The 19,056-nt window shown below is 47.6% G+C and overlaps 1 protein-coding gene across 4 annotated transcripts; it reads right to left on the bottom strand.

Annotated features, from left to right (window-relative positions):
- Positions 1-75: 75 nt before the first annotated feature.
- Positions 76-18,580, bottom strand: LOC142362466 (5-hydroxytryptamine receptor 5A-like). Of its 4 annotated transcripts, none has more exons than XR_012765097.1 (4): positions 17,699-18,580; positions 7,767-8,878; positions 1,200-7,102; positions 76-814 (listed from the first exon to the last, which is right to left on the bottom strand). XR_012765097.1 is itself a non-coding variant. In XM_075431200.1 (2 exons), the coding sequence occupies exons 1-2, from the start codon at positions 18,479-18,481 to the stop codon at positions 8,546-8,548; spliced, it is 1,116 nt and encodes a 371-aa protein (XP_075287315.1). In that variant the 5' UTR covers positions 18,482-18,580; the 3' UTR covers positions 7,109-8,545. The 4 variants fall into 4 exon arrangements, 1 of the variants encoding a protein (XP_075287315.1); XR_012765098.1 differs by having other exon boundaries at positions 76-770; XR_012765096.1 differs by having other exon boundaries at positions 76-7,102.
- Positions 18,581-19,056: the final 476 nt, after the last annotated feature.

The raw sequence follows: 19,056 nt of genomic DNA, 5'->3' as shown, positions 1-19,056 counted from the left end.
CACATCTTCAGGAGAAGAAAAACCATGTTCTCTTTTCCCAGTAACGCTGACGACAGTGCTGTTCGATGACTTTCTACGGCAGCGAGTATAAAATAAAGAATGTTTGGAATCCAGTGACCTTCTGCTATTGTGTTTTTAAGGTGGAACTTGCTTTAGAAGCCTTAATATGCTTTTGAACAATGAGCGCGTTAAAAGATGAATTGTGTGGGTGTTCACTCCTCAGGACGTTTTCATGTGTCACAGAGCAATCGGTAACATTTTGTTTTGTCTTGCTGCTTTTGGTAAGCTTGGTGTTTTGGGGTTTGGCACAAACTATCAAACCTGGTATATGCAGAGGAGGTCCATGGGCGTGTCTTCCATAAGCATCCACGAAAGACATGGAATGCTCAGGGCAGATGGTAGAAGTTCATCACTCCACAATAGCCGAGTCCACTCCTTTTGAATACAGTGGAAGGTTTGATATTACTAGCCTGTGAATTTACGCGAACTCTGTAGTGCTGAAAATGGAGAAGCGTAGGCGCTTGTTAAGCCTTGTGTGAGGAGGCTGACGTTCTGCCCGGGTAAAAGACAGGGAGCTGCCAGAACTGCACTAGACCAGGTTCAGTGTGATGTTCCTCCTCAGAAATGAGACTGTGCTTTTGTGACAGCCTGGAATACTTTTCCTGTTCCTTATCTACAAGCAGAAAGTCAGCTTGTACCTTCCTCCCCCACGCTAGCTAGTGACTGAATATACACAGGCTGCTCCGCTTGGGTGTATTCGGTGAGTCTTCCTAGAGGTAGTGAAATAATGAAGGCAAAATTACACTCTGGGTACCTTCAAAGAAAGAATAAATTACATTCAGAGTTGCTTCAGAGGAGGAAAACTGCAATGAATGCTACTTGCAGACTTTCCCCAGTCAGCTTTGATATCAGGAGACATTATTTATGTCTGCAAACTGCCCTCTATAAAAATGGTAATTCTTTCTTTTGAATTTGTAACTTTGGCACCAAGATAACCTGTTTGTGAATTCAAGCTGTGATGTATTTGCATACCATGCACTTCTGAAAAAATAACTCGACGTTTCAATTTGGGTTTTACAATTTTTATCAAAATTGCTTTAGTATCAAGCAAAATTTCCTAGGTAGGCTAAGTAATGAACTTACATGTAGAATAAATGATGTGATTATTTGTTCAGTACAGCATTAAACTTTACGCTTACCTGTTACAAACGTGGTACCTGGAAACTTCAGCATGGAATATAAAAACATGAGAACCATTGCTCTGGCTAGGAGCTGGTGATTTTGGCCAAGATATAAATCTGGGGCTTGTGAAGATCCAGTTACCGCTCATAGAAAATAACTCAGAGTCTGGATTATTACTTGATGCAACAAGTCAGTTTCTTTCTGCAATAGATTGAAATCCCGGGCAGAGAGGCGCTCGCCTTTGCTTTCAGATCCCGGTGCGAAAGTGAGAGGGAAGAGGCTGCCGAGGGGTGAGAACAGAGACATGGGCCGTTCCTGGCTGTCGGTCACCGGCCGTGTGAGTTGGGGGAACCGTTTCCTCTGGTACCCGAGGAGGGGTCACGATGAGGGCGGCGCTTCTACGGGTGGCCAACTCCATTCTTCCCCTGCTTTAACCTGGTGGCTGTGGGGCTTGGCCACCGCGTCAGGCTGTCCCCTGTCAGCTGGAGCGGGGAGGGCGAGTACGTGTCACGCTATGGCTGCTCGTGGGAGGGTGGTTTTGGGGAGCCACGCCCAAGATGCTGTGACACTATAAACATGACAGTCCTGCTAGACAGAAACAACTGATTCATGTCGGCTTCCACTGAAACGGTGACAGCTGTCTGTCAAAGTGAAGGGTGGTGGCGGGACGTAAATTCTAAGTGGGGTTCTCAGGTGGACAGTGCTTCGAAGTGGTTATTTTCCTTCAAGTCAATAAGCCTCAATGGGTACCATGTCTTTGCTGGAGATTTAAGGTCTTTTTGCATAATTATTAACTTTTTGATCTACACAATTAAAGTATTTTTAATGCCCCCAGTTTGGTGACGGGAGCTGTGCAGCACTAAATTCTGAGAGTGTGGATGCGTGTATGCAAAGGACTGTACAAACCTATAGCAAGCAAAATCTGTCTTAATTCTCCATTTCAGATGCTTGCAAGGGAGGAGCTAAGAGTTTTACCTCGGTATTGTTGGATTTCTTCGAGTGTTTCAAGAGAAACATCTTGTCCTGAATTCATTTGCTGTTACCAGGCTTGTAAAATGACAGTTACAGGGCTCATAGTAAAAATTCTTTTCTTTTTTTATTTGGTAGAGCCTGCTCAGAGCTTTCATTTGCATTTCAGTAAATTTAATTATTTTGATATGCTGACGAATGAACTGCTGTAAAGTAAGTCTGTGCTTTGTTTCAGAAGCTGAGACAGTCTCTGCCCTTAAAGCATACAGGTCCCTATTAGACCGTGACAGCTTTTTTTAAATGCAGTTCCACAAGTGCACTTGTAAAATATCTTTTGAGAGTGAAACCAGTGACATACACCTAATCCAAGTATGACAAAGTCCAGACAATCTTTTTGTTACAATATATCAAAAGGAATGAAGTCCTGCACTAAGTCACTATTGATTTGGCTAAAAGAAAATCTTAGAGGGCAAGTTAAAATGTGACCAATTTTTTTTTTTAATGGTTTCTTCTCTTCTTCCTCTTTATTTCATGAAAAATCTGCTTACAGAAGTGTGACCTCAGTGTGTAGGTTCCTGAACCGAACAGTGTTTGAGGGGGAGCAATGCGTGACATGCAAAAGCATTTTACTGTGTGACGAAGTAGCAGGCTCTACTCTGCGTTCTCCAGAGCCACTATGGTACGGGTACACCCAGCCATGCAGCACACAGCAAAACCCTGCTGAAACCTCTTTGGAAACATAAAGGAGAGACAGGGCATTGCTTCCTTTACCTCTGGCTTTACATAGCTGCTGGTACTCATGCAAAACAGACACCTGGAGACCTGTGCTTTGCTGGTGCGCCCGCTCCCTCAGCGCCAGCTTTGCCAAAGTAGGCATGCAAGTAGGGCGCACCTACAAGGCGATGTACAAATCTTACTCCTTTGGGTGGTGGATGGCATACTCTTAGGGTAGTCTTTCACCTAAAAAAAATTTTGTGAGCGCAAGCCTGTGTATTCATGCAGTGTCGACACCTCTGTGGCTGCCGCCTGCGCCAGCTCAGTCAGCCGGCCCTGGAGCTGCCCGGGCGCTGGAGCTGCGGGCAGGCGCTGCCCCTTCCCCAGCACTTTGGGCAGGGCTGGTGGCCCTGTCCCAGCTGGCAGCATGTTCCTGTGGTCGGCTGCTGCTTGTATGACAAGCTCAAGAAATGGGTCTGTGTGAACCTCGTGAGGTTCAGCAAGGCCAAGTGCGAGGTCTTGCATCTGGGTCGGGGCAATGCCCGGTACCAATACAGGCTGGGGGACAGAGGGATGGAGAGCAGCCCTGCCGAGAAGGACTTGGGGATGCTGGTGGATGAAAAGCTGGACAGGAGCCAACAATGAAGCCCAGAAGGCCAACCATATGCTGGGCTGCATCCAAAGCAGTGTGGCCAGCAGGTCGAGAGAGGGGATTCTGCCCCTCTGTTCTGCTCTGGTGAGACCCCACCTGGAGTCCTGTGTCCAGCTCTGGAGCCCTCAGCACAAGAAGGACATGGAGCTGTTGGAGGAGGCCACAAAAATGGTCAGAGGGCTGGAGCACCTCTGCTGTAAGGAAAGGCTGAGAGAGTTGGGCTTGTTCAGCCTGGAGAAGAGAAGGCTGCAGGGAGACCTTATAGCAGCCTTCCAGTACCTGAAGGGACCTACAGGAAAGATGGGGAAATATTTTCAGCAGGGTCTGTTGCGATGGGACGAGGAGCAATGGCTTTAAACTAAGGGAGAGTAGGTTTAGATTGGATATAAGGAAGAAATTTTTTACGAGGGCGGTGAAACACTGGCCCAGGTTGCCCAGAGAGGTTGTGGAGGCCCCATCCCTGGAAACATTCAACATTCACAGCCCAGGCTGGACGGGGCTCTGAGCAATCTGATCCAGTTGAAGATGTCCCTGCTCACTGCAGGGAGCTGGGCTATAGGACCTCTAAAGGTCTCTTCCAACCCAAAGCATTCTACGATTTATACCTGCTCTCCTGGTGACTGCGGTGCAGACTAGGTTATGAGGTGCTGCTCACAGGGGCTTGTAAATGTGTGGGCTCAGGGCCAAACCCTTCATCGCTTTTTTGCCTATGTCTTCCTGTGGGAATTGCTTGGCAATTCTCCAGTAAAACAGCTATTTAGGAGGAGAGACTGAAGTAGTTTGAAAGATCAGGAACTCCTGGGTACAATAATACTAAAGAGCTTTCATCATGGAAGCTGTGGAATGGATGGGGGGTCTCTTGGAGAGAGAAGCACAGAAAGTTACTAGTGTTTTCTGTTCATGCTCATCTTCCAAACATTTTGGATTTCCGCATGATCTGTGAATTCCAACAGCACAACAAACTGAGGCCTTAATTTCAGTATAGCTCTGGGTTTCCTGGAGCCTTGCTGCCCGATGCAGCAATGCCTTTCTGCTGAGCAATGGTCTCCGGTGTTTTTCTAGGAGCAGATGCAACATCAGGAGATAAAATGAAATCTGATAGTCCACTGTGCACAAGCAGAGATGACTGGTGTACTCCAAACTGGCAACTTGTATTTGGAGAAATAAATGACCATACATCTAAACACTGCCAAATGATGTTTCTTTAGAGTAGCTGACTTTTATTTTTTTTAATATTTGGATACTGTGTCATTTATCTTGGTTCACATGGGAGTTGCACTGTCCCTATTTTCTTTGGTCCGTCTTGAAGCCAAGCAACAACAATAACGTTACAACAATAATTCTTGAAGTGCCAGGAAGAGGAATGCTTGCATGCCTGATTTTACTGTTTCCTCTTTTTCAATTAAAATAAAGTTGTAGGATTTAATAATGAGAGTCATTAGTCACAGAAATAAAGTACCAAGGGAGGCAGAAAATTATCCACAGTTACAACTTTTTTTAATCAAGGAGATGACTATCTAACAGTGATGCTCCCGTTGCACCGTTACGGGGTTTGGCATGACGGTCCGTGGGCAAAAGGCTGTGCTGGCGGTGCAGAAGGCCCCAGAGGGTGGTAAAGTCTCTTCTGGCTTCCAGCAGGAAGCAGCATCCAGCAGGTTAGGCCATAACCCCAGGCAATATATTTCTTCCGCCCCACACTAAATTCAGATTCCATGTGATTAAAATCCAGGATTTTAAATCCTGAATATGTGCCACTGCTCTTCGAAACGCAGGCATGCACAGAGCCAGCGTGGGAAGCCAGTTTTGGTAAGAGTGTTCTAAAACTGCATGGCAGTGAAGTGAAAACTCCGCTTGTTTCTCGTTGCCTCTGGGTGGGTTCGACGCCAGGCTGCTCTCGGCAGAAGCCTGTCAGTCTGTAAGAACTCACTGCTGTCACAGATGCTTGGGTGGGCAGAGCCCTAAACTTGTTATCTTGAGAACTGCTCACAGTAAAATTACAGATTCATCTCCTAGGGAAGCTAAATTCATCTCTGAGGAGGTGGAGAGCTACACGGTGTGCTACGCCAGTAGCCCTGCTACCAGCGCACAAGCTGGCTGACGACAGCCCTGCTGTGTCTTCAGCACTTGCAGCAACACCAGTGCTGTGTACAGCTGTGCCGTACTGCGCCGTGCTCTCCTGGCTTCATGTTTGCTTTGCCTAAATTCCAGGTGCCAAGCCCTGGCAGAACATGTCCCAGACACTGTGTGGCTTCTTGGAAGGGCTCCAGTACCGGAACCGGAGCCTGGTGTTCCTCCGGTCAGCTGGCACGTAGGGCTGGGACAAATCTCTTGGCTGCTGCAGCCACAGGTGGTGATGTGCCCTAACTGCGGTGCAGCGGGGCTGGGATTTGATTTGCGTGCTCGTGACGGCTCATCTTACCAGGCAGATGGGGTGTGGGCACTAAAACACGGCCAAAGCGTGACCACTGGAAACTTCAGGAGTGGCCACAGGCAGGAGGTTTGCACGCTTCTCAACATCCAGCCTAGGATGACTTCTTCATTTGCTCCTTCCACGTCATCTGTTTAGACTCAAAGGTTTTTAGAGCAGTGACTATTTTAGATGAAAAATTCAACGCACTTGAAAAATTCATTAGTGGTTCTGAGTGAGGCCTGCAGGTTTTAGTAACTTTTAGGCTCTTACATATGAGTCTTCCTTCTGGTTTAATTAAGGCTCCAAAAGCTAGTTTGAACTGTAGCTATTGCATGTGCAGGCAAATTGAGATTGACAAGGGAACGAGTTATTTAAGTTGGTATTTGAAAGTCTGAGCCCCTGTCTAACAACTTTTTGAATTCCAGGTTATTAAAATGTCTTCATTCCCATTGCAACCGAGAGAAGCATCCTCCGCTGGTACATCCTACGGAGAGGTGGCTGTGGCCACAGACAGAGCAGGTCACACTAGAGTTTCGCAGCACTGCAGAGCGCGAAGCACTGCAGAGCGCAAAGCACAGCCGCGCCGGCTCTCACCATGCACCGTGCTGGCCAGGCGAGGCCGGGCAGTTCCCTTAAGGAACCGGAGGAATGCACGCTTTGGCAGCGTTTGTTTAAATCACTTAGAAAAGCGCTGGAACCTGCCTTGGTCTAAGCTGCTCATATACCTGACACTAAGCTCAAACTGACCAGGTACCGGAATCGTTTTAGGCTACACCGCAGTAAACTCTGTCTTAAAGTGAAGCAAGTAAAGGCTGCAACATCTTTCTGCTTTTTAGAACACCCAAGCTACTTGATAACACCTCTCCGACGTGGCTGTTAAGTAGTCAGGCCCTAGCTGACGGAACTACACCTCGCTGCCGCTGCCTGTGAGTGCCAGGATACCGAGACGTTGGTAGGAGCTACGTGGTCAGTGCTCACATCGACGCGATGCCCGTTAGCTTGGTGACTGTCGGAGACAAGGCTGCACGTGACGGCTGCAGTGAGATCAAGATGCCACTGGTGCAGGATTGCTGGAGCTGCAGTTCGTGGCTTTTAGTCATTCCGTGCAGTTTCGTGGTGTTTGCCTGCGGGTACGCTTTGAATCAAAGGGTTCTTCAGCAGCAGAAAACACAGAACTGGCAGAGAAAGGCAGTGTAAAAGGTTAAACCTCAGCTTTGAAAGCAGTTGTGATATCATCCAGCCCCATCAGACCTATGATGTTTTGCCCTTACAGTACCTAAAGAAGCTTTGGGAGGAGATGGGAGAGGGTGCTGGGACTGCATGTCAGTAAAAAGCTGTCACACTAGAAATACTCGAGAGATACTCCTCAGCGAAGGGGAGGAAATAAAACACACTGGAGGAACAAATACAGAGAGGGAGACTGGGAAGTATGCATGGAAATATTTATCTTTTAATTTATTTATGTATATATTGTTGGGACAGGGGTGTGTGTCAGATCTTGGAAAAACAATCTAAGGCTTGGTTTTGAGTCACTTTGAGGTTTAGGAGTCACTTAGACCTGACGGCAGCAATACCTCTCTTACAGTAGGAGAAAGGTGATGCAAGCTGACAGACCGTGGCCTTCCCTCAGGTAGGGTGATGAGCACGACACTGACGGTGCGAGGACCCCAGACAGCGCCAGGCAGGTACTCACCTACCACTGACAAGCAAAGCTGGAGATCAAATACAATGTTTGGTGTTTGTAACAGCAAACCCATGCCTCATCTTACTGTGGTATGAAATAATAACGCATGCAGTCCTGCTTCACTGGGAGGTATCGGGTGCCTATTCTGAGCTTACCTGGGTTTCAGGAAACGGAGAGCCTGAAATGGAGAGTACAGTCTGGGTGAAAACTCTGCACTAGATCCTCCTCCTCCTGTGCAAGCGGGTGCAAGCATATTCTCGGTAGCTCTGAAAAATTTTACACTTGGCTCTAAAATTTCACTTAACCCCAAGGGACGTAACGTAACTTCACCAAGACCTCTCGTCAAGGACTGCTGCTCGCTAAAGAACGCGCAGCCCTTCAATCATACCAGGGCATGTTTTTGAGCTGCTTAGTCATCCATTTTAATGTCACATCAATTTAACAACTGATTGAATAGAGCGTGTTTATTCCCTTCCAAATAAATCTCAAAAATGAAGCCAGCATCCTGCCCATATCACAAACATTTCAGGGTTGCTCAATTAGCAGTTCCCCCTGGTGCCTTTGCTAATGATGAGTGAGCTACAGAATGGCACCTGTAGCTGGTTAGATGGGATCAGTCCAGTTAGATTTGACAGTCACGGTGTTGGACACACACAGTGCTTCGCTTGCAGACCTTAACACGCATTGATTGAAAAAGCAGATGGGAGGGATTCACTGCTTCTATCTTCTCTGCCAAACCCCAGAGCAGCATATATTTCCAAAGGGGAACTGCAAACTGTCAGTAGGCTTAAATTGAAACATCCTCCATCTTCTTTTTCACTGTTCCTAAATCCCCTCAAGTAGCTCTTGCGCATGACATATCACAGGCACGTTTCCCTCCAGAAATCTCTGTATTATGCAATAAAAGAATCACTTTTCCCCTCTGCGTCCCCTTTTATCTCTGCTTTACAAAAAGGTTCTTGAAGGCATTGTTGTAATTTTTGTTAAATGCTGTATAAATGAGAGGATTAAAGAAAGAATTGGAGTAGCCAAGCCAAAGAAAGATGCTTTTCCAGATGGGTGGGATGTTACAGGAACAGAGGGGACTTATTAATTCCGTGATGAAGAAAGGGATCCAGCACAGTACAAAAACTCCAATTAAGATGCCAACCATCAGAGCTGCCTTTTTCTCTTTCTGTTCCCTCCACGTTTCTCCATCTGTCTGGAAAGTGATAGCTGCATGACGAGCGGTAAACACCATCTGTGGTTCATGCGAAGCTTCCTTCACCTCAAAACAAAAGCAAACACGGATTCTTACCAACACAATTTGTTTGAGTGAAGTATCACTTTTAAATGACAGCACGACATCTGTGCACCTACCACAAAAGGCCCCAACTCCATTCCTTCCATGCTAAATAAAGAAAATGCCCCAGAGTGCCAGAATTACCAGCCTTCTCATTATGTTGGAAAAGCTGCTGAGTGTGACTGAAAAACAAAGCTAAATAAAGAGTAACTGATGCCATGTGTGTCGTGGGCATTCTTCTTCTGTTTATTTTATTGGATGCTTTGATACCTGGTGGGAATCAGGTTGTTAGGGAAGGCTAACGAAGGCACATGCCTTCTGCCTATCCCTAAACCAGACTCTCCTGCGCTGCTACGTGACCTTTAGTGTTTCTCAGGCCTGAATTGTAAATGAATTTCATTCCACTGCAGGCCTTTCAGTCATTTCCCTAAGGTGTTAGGGAGGGACCTGCAGCAAATGCCCACTCGTTGACTACAAGATAAAGCTAATTTCTTCAGCCTAACTGCCTAGAGGCAGAGCTCAAAACCCCATGGTGGGTGCAGGAACTTGGCATTACCACTTGTTCCACAGAAGGGACAGAGCATATCCCAAAAAACTTAGCTAAATCTGCAGGAAAATTTTTCCATCAGAACCTTTTTCAATGAAAGAATGGGATGTCAATTAAAGGAAAGTTTTAAGAAATGTGTCTGATTTTTGGCAAATACTGATATTTCATTACCCCTCAAAAACCATAAATGCCTGAAATAGAATCGAATACTTTGGGAACACTTCAGTGGAAAGGAAACCCATCAAGAACAGCCCCTTATGAAAGGCAGAACTTGGGTGCCGCCTTCTCTTCCTTGACAGAAGCTATCTCATCACAGGCACTTCTTCCTCCCAGAGAGGGACAGAGCGACGTATGGCACCAGCTGCAGCCTGGTCACAGTGCCAGTATGGTATATGGCACTGGGAGCATCAGGATGCACCCAAAATGACGTACTCTCAGGCACTGTGCCACCATATTGAATTAGCTTATAAAATACTCTGGTAGTAATCAAAGAAAAGCTTTGCTGGAGAAGCAGCATTTTCTGGTCCTCATTTTCTCTCTTCTGTCACCTGTCCTTTATTTCACTCGGGTCTACCTGGTTTTCTCACAAAAAGCACTCCATTGCCAGAAAAACACCATGTCAATCAGCCTTCAGTTCAAACTCTGGCTTCAACAGAAGTTATGGAAGAGAGGGGAAAACATCACCTGCTCCAAGCTGCCGACAAGACCTCTTGTCTCCTCCTCTCTCGCCAACAGCAAGACGTTTATCTGTGCAGTGAGTACAGCACAGTGCTCTCGGTAGCAGTGAGACTGTGGCAAAAAGGTTCTGGGCACAAGTTATTAATGGGCTTAAAGTCCAGCCAGAAAAAAACTACTCCCTGGTGATTTCACTCTGAAGATTAAAATACCTGCAAATTTAAAGTTCTTCTAGGCACTACAGTTACGAAGACAGCGCAATAAAATAAACAGCTGAAGCATGCAACCTGAGGGTCTGAAATCTGCCTAAGTGATAATTCATAGGCCCTGCAAGACTTTGACACCACTCCAAACACGGCTTGTTGTGAAATTAGCTACATATTCCACATACGCCACCTTTGTGCAAGCTTCATAATAGATGGAGGGCCTCTATTTCATATGAGCACAGCAACTCGGAGAGGGAAGCACTGGCAACAGCTAGACAATCACTCTTCAAGATGGATATCCCTGTCTTTACCCTCAGACATGAGACAGGGCTGCAGAATGTAAGAGCAGCGGATTATGGGCGCAGGCAAATAATGGAAGAAAATGAAAATCACATCTGTCCTGACAATTAAAATGGGACACCCCTCATGTAGCAAGGATCACACCATTTGTCTGCAGAAGGACTTGCTCTGCACATCCTTAATCACGCCCTGCAAAAAGGGATGAATGTATGACATGAGGACAAATTTGTGACAAGTAACCCTGAAAGATTACGTCTTAGCCCTGAGGAATAGCTACGTAAGTCTGCCTCTTGGGAAGAGCCACACAAAGGACTTTGTCACAAGCATCGGCCATAGTTTGGTACTATATTTAACCTTGAACTCTTACTCAAAAGATACAGCTTGCAGTGTGCCATCATCAAATCAGAGCCTTGTCTTTTCAGTACTTCAGGTTTTAGAAGGCTTGTGACTGAACTGCAGAATTTACTAGTAGTGACTCTTTTATCACTTAATTTCATATTGTGAGAAACAGTTATTTAATTTATTTTGATAGAAGATACCACAGTCCTCAGCTGTTTTCCCTAATGAAGCATGAATTTACAGCCTGGTCAAGCTCCTACTGAAATCAGAGGAGTTTTCACAAACTCCACTGGTTGTTAGATCAAAGCCTCTGAATACGAAACAGCAAGTGAAAATAGATCACGGTATTGTTTGTAAATTACAGGACAGCAGCTGTCTTCCTATCTACATAATTTCTACTTACTCTGTTGCCATAGCTGTTTTTTCATTTTTTGACTAGTTCTGCCTGGGACTTCTGAATAATGTTGTAATAACAGTAATAATACTAACAGTGCAATAGGAAAAACAATGGGATCTCTCATGGAACCTTCCATTAAGTAAATTGTGTAAACATCCCTGGCAGACTGGAGATATTTTGCTTCAATTTTCCATAAGAAACCCTTTAAAAATGATACACAAAATGGTCTTGATAACTAGTATCCCTGCTTAGCAAGGTCCTTCAGCCTGTGCCTTCAGCAGGACTTATACAAGTATTGAAACCTTGGAAGCTGTATGAAAGCTCAGCTTTCCATGATCATCCCTGTCTAATGCTGACCCCGTAGGCTGTTTCCAGCCGAGCAGCGGCACACACTGCGAACAACCCTCGCTCCGCTGGCTCTCCATCAGGCTCTCCTGCCACGACACCTGCCTCTCGGGCATTCCCGGCATGGGGTACTGCTCTGAGTGCCAGCCCCTGGCATGAGCGCTGCCACTTGGCAGACCTGAGATCCACTGGGCAGCTGCTCCCGGCTTGTACGATTGCAAAAAGGACCCGACTTTGCACAGGGTTTCTAGCGAGGCCCTGTGCTCTACGCCCCTGTGCTCAATGCCCCTGTAAACGCGTTGGATTGCCGTACTGTGCTCCCTTCCCGCCTGGCCGCCACACACACCTACTGCAGACTGCCAGCATCTCATCCCTGCTGTGGGGACCGATTCATCACGGGACAAGTCCGCTAGATTTTTAAAGTTAAACACGGATTTAATTTGAAGTGCTGTTCATATGAGAAAATATGTATCAGTGCAGACTGCAAAGCTGGGAAAGTCCAACCTTTCATTATCATTTCAAATTTTCTTATTTTTATTGCTCTCTATATGATTTGCTGCAGACCTGACTCATCTCCCTGGCCTGGCGGGTGCAACATTACCCTTGCTACAACTACCAGCCCCCAAGACGATGTTGTCAAGGCTGTTTGCTACAAGCCAACCCACACAAAGTACATGGAAAGTAAAGTAGTCTGTTGTAGGCAGACGCTGTTGTGGTACACAGTGCTGGCAGGGGAACCATGCTACAGGATTCCCCCCTTATGCAGGCATGGGGTATCCGCTGTAAATTGGCATTGTCTGAACAAGAGCACAGGACAAAAAGATTATGCAGCTGCTTTCCAGCCTTGCCAGTTGTGATTTTCTTGAACTAAACACAGCCCTGACTATATCAAAACTGCAGTTTCCAGTGCCAGTCCTGGAGGCTTTGCATGACTCCAGTTTCTTACGTAAGTCACAATACCTTAACTGTTATCCCTGTGCCACATGGAACGAAGGACACGTCCAACACAAAACCTTTCCCCCCATTCTGGGCCTATCAATGAGCACTAGTGGGCAGGCTGTGACAGGGTAAAAGGCGGTCACAGACTGTAAATTAAAGCAATGCATGAAGATGCCTTAGTTTATAGTTGGGACATCTCTCAGATGTGAGCATCTCTGCACGGTGCTGCACGCTGTTCTCACTCAGTGGCAAGCAGCACACTACGCCGCAGGCACAGATTTCCTTCCACCCGCCCAGGCACTGCTTCAGGAGCTGCAAGTCAGGAGCAGCGGGGAAAAAAGCTGGTATGAAAGGACTGCTACTCTGAACTCATGAAATCAGCTATTTCCAGGACAACAGGCTCTGAGAAGCGCAGAGAAGTGCTTTCCAGTGAGAGTATCACAAAGAGAGTTAAATGAAGGAAAAGAGCTCTCAAGTACAAATTCTTCTACAGACACAAAGGAGTTTGGTTTTAGTTTCAGAATTCATTCTTCTGTACGTTGATCAGCAGTTACAGTTCAATGCCAGTTCTGTTGTTTGTCTGTCCCCAGTAAATTACTACTACTGAATGGCTGTATGGTCCTAGAGCTGTATGTTCCCAATTCCTGCGTTCCTAGCAACGTCACAAAAAACATGCCAGCAAGGAGCTTCTGATGAAATCCCTTGATTTAAAATGTTCCTTATAGCTTTAATGATTGTTTTTACTAGTCCTTCATGGCAAGTACTGTGTACATGTTTGTACTGTGTCTCTAAGGTCTGCAATAACAAAACAACAGTAAAGATGATAAATATCAATCAAATCTGGCTTACTACACAAAATCAGGGTTTTACCTATTACAGTGTGATTCAGCAAAAGTCATTACTGCCTCAGTGCAGCTTTGGCATACTTCTAGCTCTTCGAACACGAGAAACTGAAATGCACAACGAAGAATCAAAACATAGCAATGTCTACTCTTTCTTGGATGCCCCACCAATATGACAAACAGTATGTTTGATAGGGGAAAAAACAGCTGCTCTCTCTCACAGGATTTCCTTCTGCTGTACGCAGGAACAGCTCTGCATTTCTCCCAGGAAATCGCTAGCTACTCTGCTTTGCTTCCTGCCTCATCTTTCTCCCGCCTGACACCTGCTGCCGTTCCTCTGGACAGTTGCACTTTGTTTCCTGACCCATCTCTTCTACTTGTACAGTCAGGGGCAGAAATAAGAAACAGAAGGCCTGTGACTCCTTCAGAGAAGGAGTATCTGTTTTTTCTCCCATATTGTCCAGACTGGTTACATGGGTTTAAGAGGCTGAACGGGCAGTGTTGGAGCTCTGGGGCCTCATACTACCTAAAGTGGGAAGGACTCTCACAAAACTTCCAAGGTTTGGACCAGGCCTAATTATTCATATACTATACAAGGTACTTTGAGAGGGGAGAAAGAAAAAAAAAGAAAAAAATGCCCCAACCATCAACAGAACTTGATTTTTAACTCCTCACATGGAAATTCAATCCTGACTCTGCAATTGCCACATGTAAGTAACCCTGACATTCATATTCTGTCATCCTTGGTTTTGCTGGGCAAAACCTATGTTACAAGTGAATTAATTGATTTAAAAGGGCACTATCCAGCAGTATTTGCTGTTTTTTGAGCAGTCTCATTTATTTCAATTGGACTACTTACAGAGAGAATCATCACCTCCTGTGAACAAAGCGTGACAGCATATAAGCTCTCTGTCAGTGATGGCATGTCACTAGGTTTTTTAAGAGGGTCACTCACATCAGTATTGACTGTAGAATTCACCTTTTAAGGATTTTCATAATTAGAAAATAATTATACAAGCACCAGTCTAATTTAGGGTCCCAATTCTACAATTTTTTTGTTTCAAGGGAAAGTAAGAAACAAGGTCTTGTTAAAACTAGAAGCACCTCAGATCTTTGCTGTCTGTCCCTCTCACCTTAATTTTTTTCAAAGACTTTACAAAGTGTTTTTCAAAAACACATGTAAACGTTTAACCAAAATCTGACTCAAAATACTTAGTTATTTTGAGTACCTCTATAAGAGTACAGAAATATAACATATGTATGACAACTCTCAACTTGGAGACAACTACCCTTTCTCTGTGTGTATGTATTTTATATGTGCATATATACATGTACACAACACAGTGGCAACCTGCAAAGCACTTTGGCACGTGGGTCTGGTGGCTGAAGAGCACTGTGCAAAACATCAGTCTATCATCATAATTGTTCCAGTTGGTGCATCCATTTCTTCAAGGCATTCCTACTGGCATATGAGTACTATGACCTCAAATCTTTTCCTCCTTAAATTAGCTTACTGTATTACCCAGCTATAGTGCTGGGCATGCCTCAGGCCACAAACCGTAGCCCTGGCATGCAGTTCCAACTCCGGGCTGCCTGACAGCTAATTCCTGAGTGCAACGCAGGTGTCTCTCCCAGCAGGGATCACCACTGCTACTCCTCACCTCCAGCCTGGGAAGCACTGCCGTCGGCTGCTGACAGCCCCTCTGATGTCAGATGAACTAGTGCAGGGCACCCGAGGTGAGAACTGAGGGCACTCCACACCCAGAGAAACAGTGACAAAATGAAAATATTGCAAGGTGAGCATGACAGGTGAGCGTTCTCACAGAAGGAAGGGATGAAACAAAGTAAAGGCAGGAGAGATATTAGATGAGAAAATTGAAAATTAGAACAAGTTGATGGGCAAAACAAGTGGAATAGAACTTGACCCATCAGAGAGAAGGACAGTGCTGACACCAACAGCCTAATAACCCCTGCATGTGGAGAAGCAAAGCTGGATCATCTCACCAGATTTGCCACATACCCTGGCAGTGTTATCTTTATGTTTACATTCTAAAAAAATCTGGGTTTTGCCAAAGCAACAGTAGCGGTATGTCTAAAGATTCTTCTCCAGAAATCACTGGGACTTTTCCTGTGGACATGATGGATCCTGCTCCTCCTACAAGCTTAAATGGGATCAGGATAAAACTTTGTGAATAAGTCTTAGTCTCTTAACGTAGAAAACAGAAGAAACGCACCCTGAATGCCAGCTCCCTTGATCCATGGGTTCATTTAATGTACACGAGTGCAGCTGGGCATCAACTCTGCCTTTAGATGACAAGTAAAGGTTTGCATGCGCATCACAAAAGTCTTCTTATGTAAGCCAGCAAACGAAGCTGCTGGGACAATGGGGAAGGTTGCCACTATATACCAATTGCAGCTGCAAGAATCACTGTTATAAAAGAAGTCATCAATATGTCAATATATGCAAATATAAGAACGATGAAGAACAACTGCTGGCTTGAGCATTTGCTGGTATAGCAGTTACAGCTAAACGAGCAACCCCTCCAAAATGGGTATTCAGCTCAGACTGACTTTGTCAGTATAGCCTGAACCAGCTGCCAGACACTGCATCAGCAAAAAGCACTTACCTGCCAGCCTAGCTGTGCCCACGCAAGGGCTTTTGCAGACAGAGCTATGACAATTAGAAGCCAGACTTTTTTCATGTTAAAACTGACATACCAAAAATGTGTCTCTGTGTAGGCTAAAATTTAAGCAGCAGTGCCTCAGCTCATTTAGCTTCCCAGAATTTTAGATTCCAAACAACTAGTCCTGTATGACTATGTGTGTATGTAAAAGACAGAAAATGCAAAACCACTACAAATATGCAGTTAGCTTTTGCACTTGGAAATATCATACATTAACTCCAAGCAATACATTCATCATACTTACAACAACTTGGAAAGAAATGTGGTGCAAACCAGGAGATGAAGGCCATAGGAAAAAGAAAGAATGCCACTAGAAGAAACATTCTCATCTTTTCTACCACATTTTATGCTTTTGCATAGAAGACAGCTTCGTAAATCAATTTATACTAAAAACACCTTCAAGACATTACAATGCAAATCTGCAAGTCTGACCGCACATAACTGCAGTGCTGTCATCTCTTGTCATCAGGGGACACAACCTACAGGCTTTTATTTGTGACCACAATAACGTTTCCTACCATGACTCCAAATCAACGTTAGAGGGATTTAGCAGGGGAGTGAGGTTCTGCAGGATTAGCCCCAACTGAACAGACATGTTCCGTGTTAAGTATCTCTAACACGCACACAGCTCATCTTTTGCTGTTGGAAAGGGACTGGACTTGGCAAGTACAACATGCAATCACCAAAACGTACCGTAAAGAATCATTTCCACAGGCAGGAGTGAGAGTAAGAGTATCTGACAGCAACCAGAGAGAGGTTACAAAGAGCACTACCAGGCACCTTGGCAAAATGGCATGGATGGCCGTGTCATCACGCAGAGAGCCTGACTTAACGGGACACAAGGGGCCAACCCTTCCGCAGGGACACAGCTCTCCTGTCAGCTAGGTGTATTCCCGAAATGAATGAGACCTCCCACATGACTAGGGCTTCGCGGGATTACAGGCAACATGTGGGAGAACAGGGAAGAGGACATGGTTTTTAAGACAGCTGGTAATTTTAAAATAGAAACAATTCATTGCTCATTGCTTCAACACTACGCAGTGAGCTGTATGTTCCCACTATTCAAGGTAAAACAGCCAAGGCACATAAATAACGTGCATAATTTGCTTATCAAAATCTATTCAGACACTAATAGGTCCCCCACAAAGTCCATGCTGGTAGATAAATGTGCACGCATTTACTCTGTGCGCGACTTCGGCATCTGTTTATGTCTTTCAGACTAAAAAGATGATTTTTAAATGGCTCTCCAGACTGGCAATGAATGCACCTGTCACTCTCGCGGCACACTTCAGAAAAAAAGGACAATAAAACTCATCTCCAAGAGTGGTGCTTCTTGACCGGCTAATTACCGCTCACGTCTGGCCTGTAACAGAGCCAAATTCACACGAGAGCCCCAGGGCACGCCTCCGCCTTCTTGCTATGCTGAAACCCCCGACGCAGGGGTGCCGGCGGGGAGCAGGCGGGAAGCAGGAGCGCAAGTGCCTGGGGGAGGCAGCGGGGCCTCTCCCCCCGCCCCGTTCCCCACCCTTACCTGGGCAGCCTCGGGCAGGGGCACCACGGCGTTCCTCCTGCGGCCCCCCACGCGGAACTTGGCCGCCTTGTAGATCTTCCAGTAGACGAAGAGCACCACGCAAAGGGGCAGGTAGAAAGCCCCGCCGGTGGAGACGATGGTGTAGGAGGGCTCTTGGCTGACCTGGCAGCGCTCCTGCTCAGGGCTGTAGGTCTCCCCCCAGCCGAAGAGCGGGGCGAGAGAGATGGCGGCGGAGAGCGCCCAGGTGAGAGCGATCATGACATTGGAGATGCGGCGGCGGGTGAGCAGCGTGTACTCCAGGTGGCGGGTGATGGACCAGTAGCGGTCCAGGGCGATGGTGGTCACGTTCCAGATGCTGGCCGTGCAGCACAGCACGTCGAAGCAGACCCAGACGAGGCACAGCTCCCGGCCCAGCCGCCACCGCCGCCCGGCCGACAGCTCCTTCACCAAGCTCAGCGGCATCACCAGGGCCGCCACTAGCACGTCCGACACCGCGGTGGAGGCCACGAGGTTGTGGGGCACCCGGTGGAAAGCCTTCACTCGCAAGATGGTTGCCAGCACCAGCAGGTTCCAGAGGAAGGTGGCCACGGTCAGGAGCACCAGCAGGGTGAGGACGAGGATGGTGAAGATGGAGAAGGGCTCCCGGCCCCTCCACGTGCTGCCGCCCACCAGCGCGGGGGCAGCAGAGGAGGCGTTGGTGTCCACGTTGGCCAACGAGGTGTTGGCGCCCATGTTGGCCTGACAGTGGCCCCGCGGCGTGCAGGGGCTCAGGCTCTCCGCCATGCCCGGGACCGGGCTCAGCCCCTCACTCCCCCGGCACACGAGCGCTCTCCTCCTCCCCAGGCACCGTCCCCGGCCCCGCTGCCGGAGCGCGGCAGCCCGCACCAGGCCTCCCCTCAGCGCCCGCCCGCCATGTCCCGCCGCCTCAACGCCGCCCGCTCCCCCCCCTCCGCGGCACCGCCCGCCGCTCCGCACGCCCGTGCCGGCCGCCCGCCGCGCCGATCACCGGGCTCGCCGGGACGGCGGCGAGGGGCAGGCGCGGGGAGGGCGGCACCGCCGCTCCCGCCCCGCCCCAGCGGCCGCCTCGGGGGCGGTGGCCGAGCCCCGCCGCGGCTGCCGGACCGCTCCGGTGTGGCAGGCGGCGCCGCCTCCGCCGGCTTCTCCCCGCGGCCCCCGTCAGGCGGTGGGACAGCCAGTTCTCCTCACGGCCCCCGTCAGGCGACGGGTCGCTCGGCTCCCCTAACGGCCCCCGTCAGGCGGCGGGACAGCCGCTTCTTCTCACGGCCCCTGCGAGGCGGCGGGACGCCCGGCTCCCCTCACGGCCCCTGCCCGCCATCATCCCCTCAGCGCCGCCGCCA

This window comes from Opisthocomus hoazin, chromosome 9 (assembly GCF_030867145.1).
Source record: "Opisthocomus hoazin isolate bOpiHoa1 chromosome 9, bOpiHoa1.hap1, whole genome shotgun sequence".
Taxonomy (NCBI): domain Eukaryota; kingdom Metazoa; phylum Chordata; class Aves; order Opisthocomiformes; family Opisthocomidae; genus Opisthocomus; species Opisthocomus hoazin.
The sequence above is the reverse complement of the archived record's forward strand: the minus strand, read 5'-3'. Positions and strand labels throughout refer to the sequence as shown.